The following is a 16711-nucleotide window of genomic DNA, read 5'->3' as shown; positions in this document are numbered from 1 at the left end:
GGCTGTGGACCGTGCTGCTGTCGCACACAAGCACCTTGGTTCGCACTACCACAACGGAAAAAAGCGTGACCCCTACTTCAGGTCTTGTCTGCCCAGTTCCGCCCACCACAGCGAAACGAAGCTGTGGCTCCTCTCCCCAGCCGCTCAGCTGAGTCCTGGCCTCCAGCCCTCAGGGGCTCCTCCGGTCCCCCTTTCCTCCCCCCCCCGCCCCCACGGCTGGGTCACTGTGGGTTTTCCCTTCCACTTGTTTGCAGGACACTATGTGCTGCCAGGGCCAGTCCCTGACATGGGGGCACCCAGCAGCTCTCCTCATGGGTGCCCTTCTCCCCCAGTGCCAGGGGCTGCCCTGGGACTCGGTGGGTCCTTCCCGTGGCTGTGGAAAGGCGGGCGCCAGTGCACAGAGCTGGGGACAGTCAGCGCTGTCACTGTAAGAGCGCCCTACGCTCATGGCCGGATCCCTTCAGCGGAGGGGCTCAGGGCCCACGTGGTGGCCGGAACGCTTCAGAGCCGGACCCGCCGCCCACAGGCCTCCCCCAGCCACTAGGGGGCGGTGCAGGGCAGTCCGTCCCCAGTACCGGCGCTCCTCCGCCTGGCCTCTGGCCTGAGGAGCGCGTGGCCCTCGCGTCCTGTGCGGGGCGTCCTCAGCTGCGCTGCGGTCTGCTTCTCTGGGTGCAGGCTCTGGGTCACCCCGGCTCCGTGTGGCAGCACCACAAGCCTTCCTGAGTTGGGCCGCCCGTGTCAGGCCTGTGAGATGTGTTTAGACAGATCACAGAGGAAGGTAGATGTAGAGAGAAGGGGCTGTCATCGATGGCATGTGTGGACGCCCAGGACCCCGCGGGCCAGTTCGCAGCGCTGAGCCTCTCAGGCCTGCCACAGGCCCAGGCACCGCAGGTCTGCCTGGCAGGGAGTCCCGGGACGGGGCCCGGAGTGTTCAGACGCTTCCCTCCCACACTGCACTGCACCCAGCACCTCCAGGAAACAGGGTTCCTGCTCTAGGTGTTGCTGAGCACTCAGTCCTCCAAGCAGGACTCCGCTGAATGTGCTTCTGCAGGTCTGCCTTTGAAGAAGCTGAAGGGGGGACTCACTGCACCAGGGCTCGGTGGCTGGGAGGGGGTATGGGCACATGACCCCGCGTCACTGCTTGGCTGCAGCAAGGAGTGCACACACACACACACACACACACACACACACACACACACACACACATCTCTGCATGTGCCAGGTCCACGTGCCAAGTACTCCTGCCGGGGGCCACCTCTCCCTGCTCCCGAGTGAAGCTGATCTGCAAGGTCACGTCCCTTCTCCCTGCTCCCCCGTGAAGCGAGGGAGATCAGCCTGGTCTCCTCCCTGCATGAAGCGGCATCTTCGAGGTGGCCTCCAGGCCTGGCTCTGACCATGCTGCACCCCCTCCGCTCCTGTTCTCCAGCCTCTTCCACAAATCCCCTCAGTGCTAGGCTGGGAATGAACGCGAGGACTCAACGGAAGCTCCCTCCCTGCATCTGCTCCTGTGGGCTGTCTGTGGAATCCCTGCATTAACAGACTCCTGCTCCGCCTTCATTCGCCTCTCCTGCTATAGTGAATTGCTTGGGATGTCAAGAGAGTTCACGGGCTCAACGTGGCTCCCATAGGAGGAGCAGGCCAGATGGGGCAGCTAGGGGCAGCTGCCTTTCGCACTGTGATAGGGAGGCGGTGGGAAGTCTGGCCATTGGGCCCTCCGCCAGGACCCGGCTGACCCAGAGCCGCCCACCCGGCCCGGGAGCCTCCGACTGGAGCCCGAGAAGCCAGTTCTGACTTCCCAGCTGCCAGTGCGGCCGTGTGCAGGCGGGAGGCTGGTGCTGACGGCTCTGCTCTCCCAGTGCCCTCAGGCCTGGCTCAGCAGCTCCGGAGCGGGAGCTGGCTTTAACACTTGTCTGCATTCTCTTCCAGTGTCCAAGATGTATGCAGTGTGACACCAAGTTTGACTTTATCACCAGGAAGGTGAGGTGGGCAGCGGGGGCCTTGGCGAGACCCCCTGGGGAGAGCTGGGTACCGGGGCGGGGAGGCCTGCTGCCGTGGGCCGTCAGCGCAGGTCTGCGCTTGGCCTGGGTGCTCACCGCCCCTCCCCCCCGCGCGCAGCACCACTGCCGCCGGTGCGGGAGGTGCTTCTGCGACAGGTGCTGCAGTGAGAAGGTGCCGCTGCGGCGCATGTGCTTTGTGGACCCCGTGCGCCAGTGCGCCGCGTGCGCCCTGCTGTCCCACCGGGAGGCGGAGTTCTACGACAAGCAGCTGAAGGTGCTCCTGAGCGGTGAGCATGCCGCCCTCGCTGGGGTTTGGGCCCCACCCTGGGGTCACAGAGCCTCCTCTGCCACTTTGGTCCTGGAGTGGTTAGCTGGAAAGAATAGGCGCTACCTCAGTCTGGTCGGGGCCTTTTCTTTGAAGGATGGAGAAACACCGGCTGGCTTCGTGAGCAAGCAAAAGCAAAAGCCTTGCAGGCAGCAGCACCGTTGTTACCTGTCGGCCCTTCCCCCAGCAATGCCTTGTTGCCCGGTGGAAGGCACAGCTGGAGCAGCTGTCGCTGGCTTCTTGCTTGCTCTTGAAGTGTCCTCTCTAGCTAGCGATGGGCTTTCGGGGGTCTGGCCTGGGGAGAGAGTGCGGGGGCTCCAGGTCACGTGCAGATGTCTGCTTTCTCTCAAGGAGCCACTTTCCACGTAACGCTGGGAAATTCAGAGAAATCCGAAACTATGGTTTGCCGTCTTTCCAACAACCAGAGGTAAGAGCCAGAGCCCGGGCGGCAGGGCGGGGCAGGGCTGGGCCTGGGCCTCGGTCATGTGACTGCCGCGCTTTGGTTTGTTACAGGTACTTGATTCTGGGTGGGGACAGCCACCATGAAATTGAAATCGCCAACATCTCCACGGTGCAGATTGTTACCGAAGGCTTCGCTCCTGGAGGTGCGTGCCCGCGCCCTTTCTTTGCAGGGGAGTCTGCCATTGGGGACCGAGTTCTGCGCTTGCACCTGAAATGGCCCGCTGTCTGGGGGGCCCTGAGCTGAGTCACAGGTTTTAGAACTGACCAGTGCGTGGGCTTAGGACGAGAGGAAACGTGCCTGGCGCGCCGCACCTGTGGCCCCTCGCTCATGGCAGCAGGCTCTGGGAGGACGTGGCACGCTGGCGCCAGGAGCAGCACTCAGGCCTGCTGTAGCGGCCTGACGGCGCCTGCGCCCTGCGTCCCGTCCTAGCTACAGTGGCCCTGAAAACCCACCTGACCTCACTCACCTTGCTGTTTGCTGACTGGCTCTTGGTTGTTTTCTCTCCACTGGCTGGCTGTCTTCTGACGTAGAAAAGGACTCTCCCACTTACACCAGCCTCCCAGGGCTCCTCCTGCCTCTGAAGGTCAGCTGCGTCCTCCTCTGCTCCCCCAGCATGCCGTGGCCCTGCTCCTCCGCCCCTTGGCTTCTGTGCATGAGGCGTCCATGCCCGTGTTCCTGTGAAACGCAGGGTCCCTTCTTTTAGTCGGGTGCACGGGCCATACAGCAGAAGTGAAAGAAAATGTCTGCTCAGTGATCTCCTGGAGCACAGCAGTACTGGGTATTGGAAGCTTTCTGGCAGTGTCTGGCAGCTTCCAGAAGGCAGGCCACAGGTGTGACTGGCCCCACGCCCAGCGGGCACTGGTGCGCGTGGGCACAGCAGACTTCTTCCACGCTGCCTGCACAGCTGGCTCACTCCGCCCGCGGTAGCCCTCTGGGGCTCTTGACTCTCGCAGCTCCCTCCCAACTTCTTGAAGGAGAGGCAGGAGCTGGGCTGGTGGTGTGTGCGAGAGGTACCGCGCTGGCTGGAGATGCTTGCTGCCAGGGGCAGGGGTCTGAGCTCAGGAGGGGGCCACTCCAGGGATGGCCTCTGGCTGGTCCTGTGAAGGCACACAGCCTCTCGCTTGCTCTGCAGGGCAGACCTGTAGTGCTGGCCTGGTACCCTAGCGTAGTGTGGGCATGCAGACTCGCTGCCCTGCTCTATCCAGTGCTTTCTTAGAGTGCTCAAGATGCAGAGCCATCTGCCTGTGGGCTGGGCTATGTGGGAGACCCCGCAGCGCCATCAGCCTTGTTTGCGCTGTGCCAGCTCCACTGGCCGGCGGCACTCAGGCCTTCTGGTGAGCTGTGTCTGCCTGAAGGGCTCTCCGGAGGCGGGCGCCGCTGCAGGTGCGGCCACGTGCAGCACAGTCGCTTCTGTTCTTTGTGTAGTTGTGACTGGGACAGCTGGCAGCAGTCCAGAGTCGGAGGGTGTCTGGCAGACCGGCCCTCAGGACGGGCCTGTGTGGGCGCCTGCGGTCTAGTGACGCCTGGCAGGGCATCCGTGGTCTGGTGAGCTTTAGCCCCGGCTTCAGCAGGGGATGGCGACGGCCAGCTCAGTCTAGGAGTGGACCCGGGGGAGCGTGGCCATCTGCTTGGCGTATCTTCTGATGGCCAGGAAGAGCCTAAGCCGGCTCCCCCACCCGCCCGACCCTGGCTGTGCATGCCTGTCCCCGGCGGAGGGCAGGACTCGGCAGGCTGGTAATTTCTGTTACTCTAGACGAGGGCCCTGGCTGTCTGGCTGGAGGGCACAGGGCCTGGCGCTCTGCCCCCTCTTCCTGCCTCCCGCGAGCAGAGCTTGCTGTGGAGACAGGTGCTCACGTCACTGCGCGCGTCCAGCACGGCTCTCCTTAAGCAGCACGGGGTCAGGTGGGTGCCCAGGCCACCGCTGGACATCCTGACTTCCATCTCCCTCCTCTAGCAGGCAGTGCTCGGGTCACAGGCATGTGCCTGCAGTACACAGTGCCGGGGGCGGAGGGCACAACCCAGCTGCGGCTGATGGCCGGAGAGGATGCGAATGCCAGCAAGAGGCAGGCGACCGCATGGCTGGCGGCCATGCACAAGGTACCGTTGGGGGAGGGGAAGGGAGGAGGAGGCCGGTCTGTAGGCATAGAGAAACGCTTGCCTTCTCTAGAAGATTCTGTCGTATATCTGAGGTACACACAGCAGCTTCTGTAGAAGGCACGCAGGCTCAACTGTCACCAGGCCCAGGACCGATGGTGCTTTGTGGTTTTATTTTTGGTCCCTCTGCAGGCTGCCAAGCTCCTCTATGAATCTCGGGACCAATAGCTAACTCCACGTGTGGAGCAGAGCTCAGCGGGCATCTGGTCACCGATCCAGCAGCTTGCCCCTGCCTGAGCACCACAGGGCCTTGTCCTGGGAAATGCAACTCAAGTATCTGGGACAAGCAAATGTCCACTTACCTAGTGCAATATGTTCACAGTTCACTAATGCTATAAGCAGCTTCACAGCCTTCAGAGTTGTGTATTACATTGTTGGTACTCAATGAAGAGAGCAGATAGAACTCACTACTGCTAAACCATTTCCAGGGTAATCTGCACCTTGAGGTTTAGGGAAAGTTGTGGCCTACCCATGTTTCTGCCTGCTGGTGGGGCACGCAAGGCTCTGATCGCAGGGCAGCCTGCCTGTCTTCACCGGCCCGTTTACCACACTTGCCTTATTAGCCTGTGCGCTGGCTGCCCGGATTTCGGCCAGTGGACGGTCCTTTGACATGTCAGCAAGCAGAAGCCACCAGCGGACTTTTCTACTTTTTACTTACGATTTCACTTTATTAGGATGACTGTACAGCAATTTGTACATAAAGCGTACAATTAAAACCTATTTTGAAAATACACGCCAGGCTCTGCCTCTGTGTCCAGATGTCTCGAGTCTCTGCCCCGGTCGGAAGCCGGGTGCGGGGTGGTCTGCTGCACGCGTGGCGTGGTGTGGCGTGGCGGTGGGACGGCAGGGGCAGCCTCCACAGCGAGCGGCAGCCCGGTGCCACCCTGGACAGCGGGTGCTCCGGGTGCCGGCTGGCCACAGCACAGCCCTGAGAGCGTCCGTGTGGATTTATACACAAGACTCGCGTGAAGAGGGAACCAAGGGCCCATGTGTTAATGAGAAAACATGTCCAACCCAATTCTGATCGTTCTTGAACAATAGTCTTGGTGTGTTAAAAAAAACAAGCCTGTCTGTACAGCCAACCCAGGGCAGCACCTGCCCCACGGGGAGTCTGGAACCTGCCCGAAGGTGACGGAGTGGAGCAGGCCCTCGCGCCCGCCCCGGCCCGCTGCCCTCACTCCGTCATCTACTCACTCGAGCTGTGAGGGCTGAGACCACCCTGTGCAGAGAAGCACGTGTGCTCCTGGGAGGCCCAGCTGGAAGCAGGATGTGCGAACTGCCCACGCAGGGGACACGTTCACCAGGCGGGGCCGCCCGTGGGAGGAGTGGGAGGAGGACGCGCGGGCTGGGCTGCGCTCTGGCAGCAGCTGGCTCCTGTGGAAGGGCAGCGGACACAGCGCGGGAGGAAGCTTCGGGGCCGGTGAGGCAGGACTCAGTCCTCACCGGCAGCCACTGGGCGAGGACGTTCCAGGATTCTTACTGGCAACATGGGGGGGTGTTTTGGAAGCTGGATATTTATTTGGATTTACAGTAATTGGCAAAGTTCAGTTGTCTCAGAGGCAAAGGCCTCTCCAGCTGCGGCAGACTGGGGAGTACAGAATTCACATTGTGGACACTGTCTGCTAAAATGAGCACCATGAGACCGTCCTAACTTGGGTCTTTCTGGGGCTGCAGAATCCTCTCCAGCAGCTCCGGGGAGGCTGGGAGACAGGTGCTCCGGGGGTGTCTATGCGAGCGTCCGCTGCCGGGGCTTGATCCGTGGATACAACTGGAAAGCAGTAGGGCCAGTTAGGACAGAGAAGCCTCTGAGCAGGAACTGGCCTCAGGTGCGGTGCCGGCACTGCCCAGAGGCAAGGCTGGTCTCCCCAGTGCCTGAGGCGTCCCACCCTCCATTTAAGAGTTGATCTACCCTTGAGTACCCGTTCCCATTTCCCTCAGCACTTCACACCACCTAAAACCTCCCTCCCTGCCAGTGCCGCTGGCTCACACCTGGAATCCTAGCTACTTAGGAGGCTGAGGACTGACTGGTTTTGAGGCCAGCCCAGGCAGGAAAGTGTGAGATTTATCTCTAATTAACCACCAGTGTTAGTAGAACACTTCTTGCCTTGAGCAAAAAAAAGCTCAGGAACAGTGCTCAGGCCCAGGACTGGCACATACAACCCAAACCAAACCCGAAAGTGTCACTTTGCTGGCCCACATGAGGACGTAAGCGCACCCTGAGCACAGGGACCTACGCTTGGGCTCATGCCTCAGTGTTCAGAAAGGCCTATCAAATGAACGAGGGACTTACGCCAGCCCTACCACAGCACCTGGGAGGAGACAAGACGCAACCCCCTCCTGCCTACCTAGAGATTTATTTGTATTTTGAAACAGAATTTCACTATTTAGCACAGGTTGGCCTGGAACTGGTATTCTTCCTGCCTCAGCCTCCTGAGTGCTGGAATTACATGTGTAAACCATTATACCTCACTATGGAAAATTCTAGATCAGGGTGTGACTGTAGGCACGAACTAGGGTTTTTTTGTTTTGTTTTTGTTGCAGGGCTTGAAGTCTGGTCCTGAAAGCTGTCCCTGAGCTTTTCAGCTCAAGGCAAGTACTCTATCACCTGAGCCACGTGCTAGCGTTTTCTGGTGGTTTATTGGAGATAAGAGTCTTTCTTGCCCAGGCTGGCTTTGTATTTTTTTGTTTTTTGGGGGTTGTGGGGCTTGAACTCTGGGCCTGGGCGCTGTCCCTCAGCTCTTCAGCTCAAGGCAAGCGCTCTACCACTTGAGCCACAGCACCACTTCCGGTTTTCTAGTGGTTTATTGGAGATAGGAGTCTCACGGTCTCTCCTGCCCGGGCTGGCTTTGAACCGAGATCCTCAGATCTCAGCCACCTGAGTAGCTAGGATTACAGGAGTAAGCCACTGGCACCCAGCTGTTTTTGTGTTTGTTTTGCTAGTCCAGGGGCTTGAACTCTGAGCCTGGGTGCTGTCCCTCAGCTCCTTTTGCTCAAGGCTAGCACCCTACCACTTGAATTATCACACTACTTTGGCTTTTTCTGTGATTAACTGGATGATAAGAGTATCAGGGAATTTCCGGCCCAGGCTGGCTTTGAACCGTGATCCTCAGATCTCAGCCTCCTGAGAAGCTAGGGTTACAGACATGAGCCACTGGCGCGTGGCTGTCTAGTTGTTATTTTGAAGGTCACCCCAAGCAAAGCACTCAGCCGCTAGCGGGAGCTCTGCTTCCGTGGGATTGGGCGCTCGCTGGGCATGGGTATAGCCAGGCACCTTCCGTGGGATTGGGCGCTCGCTGGGCATGGGTATAGCCAGGCACCTTCAGGGATCCTGCCTGAGTCTCATGTTCTGACTGCAGGCAGAGCAGCTGCTGGCGCGTGCGCGGGTCTCCCGCAGAACCAGGTCCCATACCACAAGGGTTTCCTGTGACTCTGGCACATGCTAACGAGGCCAGCTGACTGCGCCGAGTGCCTACTTACCCCCAGGAGGTTTTTGGGCACATAGCCCTCCCGGCCCCCAAGGCGAGCCCACCACCACTCCGTCTCGCTGTCATCCTCGCGCCTCAGGATGGTGATGGCGTCCCCTTCGTGGAAGGACAGCTCGTCGCTGTTCTGCGCCTCATAGTCCCACAGGGCATATACCGTGCCTTTGTTCATCACTCCCAACTTCTCCTGCACCCCTAAGATCAAAGAGCAACCATCAGAGCCCGGCAGAAGACAGTTCACAGCAAGGAGCCCCACGAAGGCACAAGCGAGACCCGCCAAGGCTGATGGCTGAGATGGGAGAGCAGGGCCACACCCAGACCCAGCTGCTGCCCCAGACCCAGCTGCTGCCCCAGACCCAGCTGCTGCCCCAGACCCAGCTGCTGCCCCAGACCCAGCTGCTGCCCCAGGTGCAGCTTAATGTGCACACCCTTTCCCGAGCCCCTGCGAGAGCACAGCAGCCTCGGTGTCTATGCGGGAAGGGGTCCCAGATCCTGCAGATCCCCGAACCCTTAGATGTTCATCTCTGTTGCAAAACTGTGTGTTGTCTGTGCAGAGCCTACGTTTGCGTTCCCTCATGCCCTAAACTAGTTCGCTGTGTGTAAGCCATCGTACATGGAATGGTTTAGGGACTAGCATAAGAAGAGTGTTAGGTGTTCAGTGCAGGTAATTTTTTTTTTTTGGGTTGGTCCTGGGACTTGAACTCTGGGCCTGGGCGCTGTCCCTCAGCTCTTCAGCTCAAAGCAAGCACTCTATCACTTGAGCCACAGCGCCACTTCCAGTTTTCTGGTAGTTTATTGGAGATAAGAGTCTCACAAACTTTCTTGCCTGGGCTGGCTTTGAACCGTGATCCTCAGATCTCAGCCTCCTGAGTAGCTAGGATGACAGGCGTGAGCCACCAGTGCCCGGCTCAGTGCCAGTAATTTTTGTCCAATACTCTAAGTAATTGTTTGGATCCACATCTTCAGAACCCATAAACATGAAGAGCTGACTGAAATCTTTTATTTAACTCTGGGCCTAAGAGCTGTCCCTAAGCTTTTGTGCTCAAGGCTAATGCTCTACTTGAGCCACAGCCCCACTTCCAGCTTTTTTCTCTTTGTAGTTGATAGAGGTCTCATGAACTTTCCTGCCCAAGCTGGCTTAAAACTGCTCTCCTCCTGAGTGGCTTGGATCGCAGGCATGAGCCACTGGTGCCTGGCTCTGACTGAGACCTTGCTCTAGGTTTTATGTAAAGGTTTGTGGTTCTAAAGGCAATTCCCTCCTCCCTCCCCTTCCTCATCATCACTGGGGTCTGAACTCAGGGCCTTGTACTTGCTAGGCTGACGCTTTACCACTTGAGCCCTATCTCCAGCATTGCTTTTTTTTTTTTTGGTCAGTCATGGAGCTTGAACTCAAGGTCCGTGTGCTGTTCCTGAGCTTTTTTGCTATCACTTTGAGCCACAGTGCCACTTCCCGTTTTCAGGTAAGAGTCTCATGGACATCTCTGCCTGGCTTTGAACTGTGATTCTCAGATCTCAGCCTCCTGAGTAGTTAGGGTTACAGTGTGAGCCACCAGCACCTGGCCAGCACTGATGGTTTTTTGGAGACTGCTGGTTATTTTGGAGATGTGTCATTATTTTTCTATCTAGACTGGCCTTGAACTATGATCCTCCATATCTCAGCCTCCTGAGTGGCTAGGAATGGAAGCATGAGACACTGGTTCCTGACATAAAGGCAGTCCTTAAGGGAAAAGTTGGAATTTTGATCTAGCACAAACTTTCAGAAGTGAGAAGCAGCTGTGGCTGGCGGGGTGGTAGGTGTGCTGTAGACTGTGCATCTGAGTGGACCCACGGCCATGCAGCTCCCTGAGGTGCCCCCGGGAGGGGCCGGTGTGGTCACTGCCTGTCAGCCCTCCACCCTCAGAGCTCTGGCTTGCCCCGCCCTACCAGCTCTGCTGTGGGAGCTCTGGGTAGCGTGTGCGTGACCAATCCTTGGGAAAATGGGACCTGGGATGGCAGCCAGTAATTTAGCATGAACTTGACTCATCAAATGGCTAACCCTGGACTAGCACGTGGATGAATGGATGGGCTCTGCTTCAAGTCCCAGTGCACCCCAGAAACAAGTGTACAGATCAGAGCTACTCCCAGCGCAGGGCTGCACAGCACCGAGGTCATTCTCGTTCCTGTAACAGCATGGTTCGCACATGTCCTCAGAGTAAGGAAAGGGAGGTAAGCACCACACCAGTTCACATTCTGGGCCAGTACAATCCTACCCAGACCCCATCACTCAGCCAGGGAAGAAGCCGAGGCACATATGTACCATAGAGAAACTGGGAGCACTGAATGTAGCCTTCCTCCATCTCTTCACACTTGTCTGCAGCAGTCTCAATGTCGCTGATGGTAGAGGCGAAGATGGCAGCGCCGCTCTCCACCAGCTGCTTGCAGAGGTGCACGCTGTTGCAGGAAGCAGCGCAGTGCAGCGGAGTCCTGGAGCCACAGGAGGGAAGACGGAGGTCTGGAACCAACCGCACGAGAACACCCTCCACAGAATGCTCGTGGGGATGCCACGCCTTTGTGCCAGGAAAGCTGTAGTGCTTTTTTAAAGGCATGGTTTCCTGCTGCTGATCACATGTACAGTGTATAACATGTGAGCACCGTTATATATTACAGACTGTGACAGACAATTTGCTCCAGGAAAGTTAGAATGAACTTGTGACTTTAAATGAGCATCATTATTCCATAATACTGTGAATTTCCGGAAATTATGTAATCACTTAATCACAATAAAAAAAAAAAGAACCTCGGGGAAGGGAGGGAGGGAGGGGATGGTAGGGGGAAAACAACGGAGGGGGTAACAATGTTCAAGAGGAAGTGTACTCATTACCTCACTCATGTAACTGTAACCCTCTGTATAGTATCTTTACAATAAAAAAAAGAATAAATTACAGCTTCCCTACTGTATCCATGGACCTTTGAATCAATAAATTAAAAAATTGTGTTTAAAAAAAAATAAAGGCATGGTTTCCGTGAAAACTGCTTTAGACCATATATAGTGTTGAGAAGGGAGGTTAAGGAGTAGATTAAGTAATGGCCTATAACCTGCTCAGTGCACTGAGCGTCAACCTGCATAACACACCGACATGCACATTACTAATGGCTAATGGTAAAGCGTAGCCATTTTACCACAATTAAAAACTAGAGTTGTATGCAAGTTCAAAAACCCTGGAGTAGACTCATGGCCCTGCTCCATTTGCCCACTGAATCTGAAGGCAAATGGAAACAGAACTCAAGTGCTTAAGTGTCTAATAAAGGAGACATGTGGGTACTTTTCCTATAGAATGTATATACAGAATTCAGACATTTCCCTACAGAACATCTGAAAAGAGGAAGAGCAAATGATTCGCCAAATACTCAGGTTGCAATGTTATAAGGCACATTAAGGACATTAAAAACAGCTCTCTTGGGCTGGGAAGGTGCTCAGTGGTAGAGCGCTTGCCTTGCATGCATGAGGCCCTGGGTTCCATTCCTCATCACCACATAAGCAGAAGGGAAAAAAAGCCGGAAGTGGCGCTGTGGCTCAAGTGGTAGAGCGCTAGCCTTGAGCTGAAGAGCTGAGGGACAGCGCCCAGGCCCAGAGTTCAAGCCCCACAACCCCCAAAAAACAAAAAAATACAAAGCCAGCCTGGGCAAGAAAGACTCTTATCTCCAATAAACTACCAGAAAACTGGAAGTGGCGCTGTGGCTCAAGTGATAGAGTGCTTGCTTTGAGCTGAAGAGCTGAGGGACAGCGCCCAGGCCCAGAGTTCAGGCCCCACGACCGGACCCAAAAAAAAAAAAACAAACCAGGTCTCTTTACCAAAATAGTTAAGAGAAAGGACAGGAAAGACAGCAAACCGCAGGAGAGAGGTGTTCTTTCTTCCGTGCTTCCCAACTGTCTAGAATACGTGTTTTCCTCTTGCGAGGCAGGGAATGCGAGCCCTGGAACTCCACACCCAGCCCGTGTGCTCACCATCCGTCGCTGTCGGCAGCATTCACGTTGACACCGAAGTCCAGCAGAAACTTCACAATGTGGTGGTGGCCGGCGCAGACTGCGTTGTGGAGGGGGGTGATGCCCTCGTCATTGGGCTTGCTGGGGTCTTCCACCTAAGACACAAATCACATCATAGCCAGCAGCACCCCACCCCCACCTCACAGCAGTACATGCAGGTGTGTGTGGCTCACCTCATAGATGATCCTCTGCACCAGATCAAACTCTCCTTCCAGAGAAGCATCTAGAAGTAGCGCCAGGGGATTGAAGCGTACTCTGAGCCCATGTCCCGTCCGCTCGGAGTTGGGCTTCTTCAGGTTGGTTCTTTTGCTCTGTGAGGAAGTGAGTGCTGTCAGTATCCAGGCGGCCAAGGACCCACCCTGGGGAAGGAGCAGCAGGACGGAAACTCTAAAACCACTGGCTCTCCAAGACAGCCCCGGGGACATCCCACCAAGGCGTGGGCATCTGTGGGGCTTGAGCTCTGCTGGGGCTCCTGGCTGGGAGGGGCCGGGCACGGCTCTGTGGGAGGCTCAGTGTGTTCCGACAGCTACGTGTGAGCCAGACACCAGCCCGCGGGAATCTACCCCACACCCCACAGGCTCTTCCAGCTGCCAAAACCCACCCAGGATGGTCTTGCCGAGACTCCCTGTGATAATGCTCCACCCCTCCGTATCAGCACACGGACCTCCCCAGAGGCTCGTCTAGAAGGTTCGTTCCTATCTGCCTATCCTCCGTGTTGCAGCAGTGCTTCACTAGGTGACTGCGCAACCTCCTCGTGTTGCTTTGTCTGTAGGGTTATCAGGCTGGCTGTGGCAGCCAGGACATGGCTGCTTCCACCTTCCACACAGCTGCTAGGGAGGCCTGGCTCTGGTCAGCAAGGATACCCACCGTGGAGGCAGCTGGAGGGTGGACGGCGGCAGGGAGGGGTGCTGGAGGGACTTGTTCCTCCCCCAGAGATGGGGACTCAGCCACGGGGCTGGGGGTTTGTTCTGTGGAGGGGGCCGTGGCCACGTTGTTGTTGTTGTCTTCGGTGGGCTCTGCGGTGTGGTGGGTGGTTGGGGGACAGATGAGCTCCTGGGGCTCTGGGGAAGGTAACTGGTTATCATTGGCATCGGAGGAAGGGGCGGGCTCATCGGGGAGGGGGACCGTGGGCTGGGCGGGCGCGGGCTCATCCACGTTGCTGTTAGCATTGGTATTCCCGTTATCTACATCGGCCAGAGTGCCCACAAAGTCCTGCGAGGGGCTGGGCTGGTAGAAAGGGGTGCCTTCCATGCCACCAGCCAGCGTGTTGAAGCGCTGGTAGAGCAGCTTTTGGATGTTGGGCCCACCGGGGCCCTCGGGCTCTGTGATGGAGCTGCGCTTCTTCAGGGGCCGGGGCGCGTTGGCCAGCTTCCTGCGGAGGGCCTCCAGGTCCGCGTCGCTCTGGTAGCGCAGCGGGGAGTGCACGATGGGGGTGAGCTTGGTGGGGCTGAGCGGCCTCGGCAGGCTCTCCACTGCGCTGCCGTCCCCGGGCGCGGCCGGGCCCTCTTGCTCTGGCTCTTTGTCAGCACATTCTGAAGAGGGCTGCGGCTGAGATGTGCCAGTGCCCATGGACCCATGAAGAAAGGGTAAGGGGGATGGAGACGTGGACCCCGACGGTAAGACAGGCTTGCCGTACACTGGAGAGACAGAAGAAGAAAAACAGCTTCAGCCTGGCTGCCAGGATTGGGGTTTAACAACAAGAGACCACCTCCTGCTCCTGACACGCCTAGGCTCTGATTTCCAATCTCTACACCCTAACAGAGGTGTGTCTAATGCATCTATCTTAAATCTGAGCGCCCACTATTAGGCTTTCATAAAAGAAAAGGTTGCTGGCCTGACATCCCCTGCCCCAAACAAGCTTGCTTCACTTTCTGGTTCAAGAGAAACAAACCAGAAAACCTGCATCTGAGCGTGGCACCTCGGGTGGGCAGGGAGGACCCTTGGATGCCAGGGCTTCTCCACTCGTTGACACTCCACTCTACCTCAGAGCTCTTGGCAGGGAGTGGCCAGGCACGCCTCGGTTCCTGGCCCACACATCCAGCTGTTGCAGGTGACAGCCGAGGATGTCAAGGGCTCTAGCCCAGATCTGGCCCACAGGATCCTCTGGCCAGGGAGAACTACCTTTGGCCTCCACAGGGCGTATGGAAAGAAGCTTATGTCCTCTTGTCTGCCCTTCTCCAACACCCATAGAAGACGGTGTGAAGCAGCTTCTCACGGCTCTGGGAGACCTCTGAGCAGCAGAGGCCCTCCTCACACCCCCTGTACCCAGCACTCTTCTAGCTCGGCCAGAGGCCCCAGAAGCAAGGCCCACCCTACTCACTGGACAGCTCTTAGAACAAGTGACCACGAAGCAGGAGGGAAAAGGGAATTGTTCTTATCCTTCTAGGGGCTGTATTTGCTAAGCAGTTCAAGGATATGGACGCCCAGACAGGAGATCAGAGCTGGGGTCCATCTACAATCTGCTCTGTGCACTTCATCGTTCATTCCCCTCCCACAGACACCCAGGCCCATACTTCTTATAACAATTATGGTTTTTGTTTTTGTGCAAGTCCTGGGACTTGAACTCAGGGACTGGCTGTTGTCTCTGAGCTTTTCTGCTCAAGGCTAGCACTCCACTACTTGAGTCACAGCTCTACTTTCAGCCTTTCTAGTGGTTAATTGGAAATAAGAGTGTTATAGACTTTCCTGCCCAGGCTGGCTTTGAACTGTGATCCTCCTGAGTAGCTGGAGTTATAGGTGTGAGCCACTGGCCCCTGGCCGAACTGTTTCATCCTAAGTAGCACATGGTTCAATTGTAAGGATACAAATTAGTACTTCCTAGTCCCAGGTGAAGAATAGAAACCCTTTGTACCTGCTTTAATGGACTTATTTAAGGTGCCGTGCACTGCTGGCTGGAAGTTCTTGGGTGGTGTGGCTTGCTGGAGGTACATGGAATAGATGGAACTTGAATTCACTGTCTGGGGTCCTTTCCTGGGAGACTGTGGTCTTGAGCCCTTATCAGCCAGAAAGGGCCGGATAGCCACTGTTAGTGGGAGGTCAGGTTTCCCATCGCCAGCTGGAAATGCAGGTGGCCCTGCTGGCGGGTACGTGGGGCTTGGTGGCACTGAGATCCTCTGCTGGATCTGCTGCGATGAGCCAGGCTGTGGGGCGCTGCCTGCTGGTGGCAGCGGAGCAGGTTTCTGCCGACTGGGCCCGCCAGTGCTGGGTCTGGGCAAGCTGCCCTCTTTCCTCCTCTCCAGAGAGCCCGTTGAGCCAGGGGCTAGTGGCGCAGGACTCGGGTATGTCCCATAGCTTGGAGGCAGTGGCTTTCCCACACCAGGGATAGGAGGTGGGCCTTTACCAATCTCGATGCCCTAAGTTTTGGTATTAAGAAGAAAAACAGAGTCACTCTTTAAAAAGATAAGCATATATCCACACCCAGTAGGATTTGGAATCCTTCAATCAGCCTGTGGTTATGTGACCAGCGTATAAGGCCCTGCTGAGCTCATCATCTGTCTGCAAAGTAGATACAAAAACCCCAGCCGCAGGCCCTGCACCTGTGTACTGCTCAGCCTCCGGCCCCCACAGCTCTGCAACTGTGTACCGCTCAGCTTCCTAGGTCTGGTAGCTATCTAAGACTCTGGGGTAAGGCAGGCAGACACTAACAAGATTCATCTGCAGTGTGGTACCTCTCCCAGGCCCTTCTACTTGTTGGCACTCAGCTAAGGATGGGGATAGCCTACCAGCTTCTCAGTGCTTCCCAGAGCTGACAGAGGCACCGGCTGGCTTGAGATAGCACCCTGCTTGAGGGTCCCCTCCATCACTGGGTCCTTCCAGTCCGCACTGGACATCTGTGTTGGCTTCACTGAAGAGCCAGAATTCTGCTTTAATGTTGGCCAGCTTCCATCATTAGCTTAAAAAGAACACAGAAGGTAAATAGATTTTTTTTCTTGCAATTAGCTGAGAGTGGAATAACACTGGGGTTTCACATTAGGAGTCCGGAAGTCAGCCACCACCGAGTGCCACGCTGCTGACCTGCTCCACCACCACAGGCCTGGCAGGAGCCTCAGCTGCCGCCCGCCACTGTGCAGCGCACGGATGCTGTCCACGGAGCACAGGCCCGGCCGGCTACAGCCCCACCGCACAACAGAGCAAGCACCGGGCATGGATGTGCAAGCAAGTGCCATTTAGAAACACAATCACACAGAGCAATGAGGACTTATCTTCCCACTTCAGTCTGACCTGTGCTTCCTTTCATGGGAGGAAGCCCGTCCCTTTGTGACCAAA

At 56.9% G+C, this 16711-nt stretch overlaps 2 protein-coding genes across 5 annotated transcripts in view; one reads left to right on the top strand and one right to left on the bottom strand.

Moving 5' to 3' along the window:
- Window positions 1-1824: 1824 nt before the first annotated feature.
- On the top strand, window positions 1825-5667 carry Zfyve21 (zinc finger, FYVE domain containing 21). Of its 2 annotated transcripts, none has more exons than XM_013016391.1 (6): window positions 1825-1977; window positions 2116-2284; window positions 2674-2749; window positions 2836-2927; window positions 4743-4882; window positions 5072-5667. In XM_013016391.1, the coding sequence occupies exons 1-6, from the start codon at window positions 1939-1941 to the stop codon at window positions 5105-5107; spliced, it is 552 nt and encodes a 183-aa protein (XP_012871845.1). In that variant the 5' UTR covers window positions 1825-1938; the 3' UTR covers window positions 5108-5667. The 2 variants fall into 2 exon arrangements, with proteins under 2 accessions (XP_012871845.1, XP_012871837.1); XM_013016383.1 differs by having other exon boundaries at window positions 4740-4882.
- An 84-nt stretch (window positions 5668-5751) lies between these two features.
- Window positions 5752-16711, bottom strand: part of Ppp1r13b (protein phosphatase 1, regulatory subunit 13B) — a 45048-nt gene continuing 34088 nt past the window's right edge. For all 3 annotated transcript variants that reach the window (XM_013016353.1, XM_013016370.1, XM_013016361.1), the window contains 8 exons: window positions 16168-16337; window positions 15297-15798; window positions 13313-14082; window positions 12619-12756; window positions 12407-12540; window positions 10718-10884; window positions 8417-8616; window positions 5752-6707 (listed from right to left, as the gene is read on the bottom strand). In XM_013016353.1, coding sequence (XP_012871807.1) covers window positions 6666-6707; window positions 8417-8616; window positions 10718-10884; window positions 12407-12540; window positions 12619-12756; window positions 13313-14082; window positions 15297-15798; window positions 16168-16337 — 2123 coding nt within the window. In that variant the 3' untranslated portion in view covers window positions 5752-6665. The remainder of the gene's footprint in view (window positions 6708-8416; window positions 8617-10717; window positions 10885-12406; window positions 12541-12618; window positions 12757-13312; window positions 14083-15296; window positions 15799-16167; window positions 16338-16711) is intronic.

This window comes from Dipodomys ordii, unplaced genomic scaffold (genome assembly GCF_000151885.1).
Source record: "Dipodomys ordii isolate 6190 unplaced genomic scaffold, Dord_2.0 Scaffold2, whole genome shotgun sequence".
Lineage (NCBI taxonomy): Eukaryota > Metazoa > Chordata > Mammalia > Rodentia > Heteromyidae > Dipodomys > Dipodomys ordii.
The sequence above is the reverse complement of the archived record's forward strand: the minus strand, read 5'-3'. Positions and strand labels throughout refer to the sequence as shown.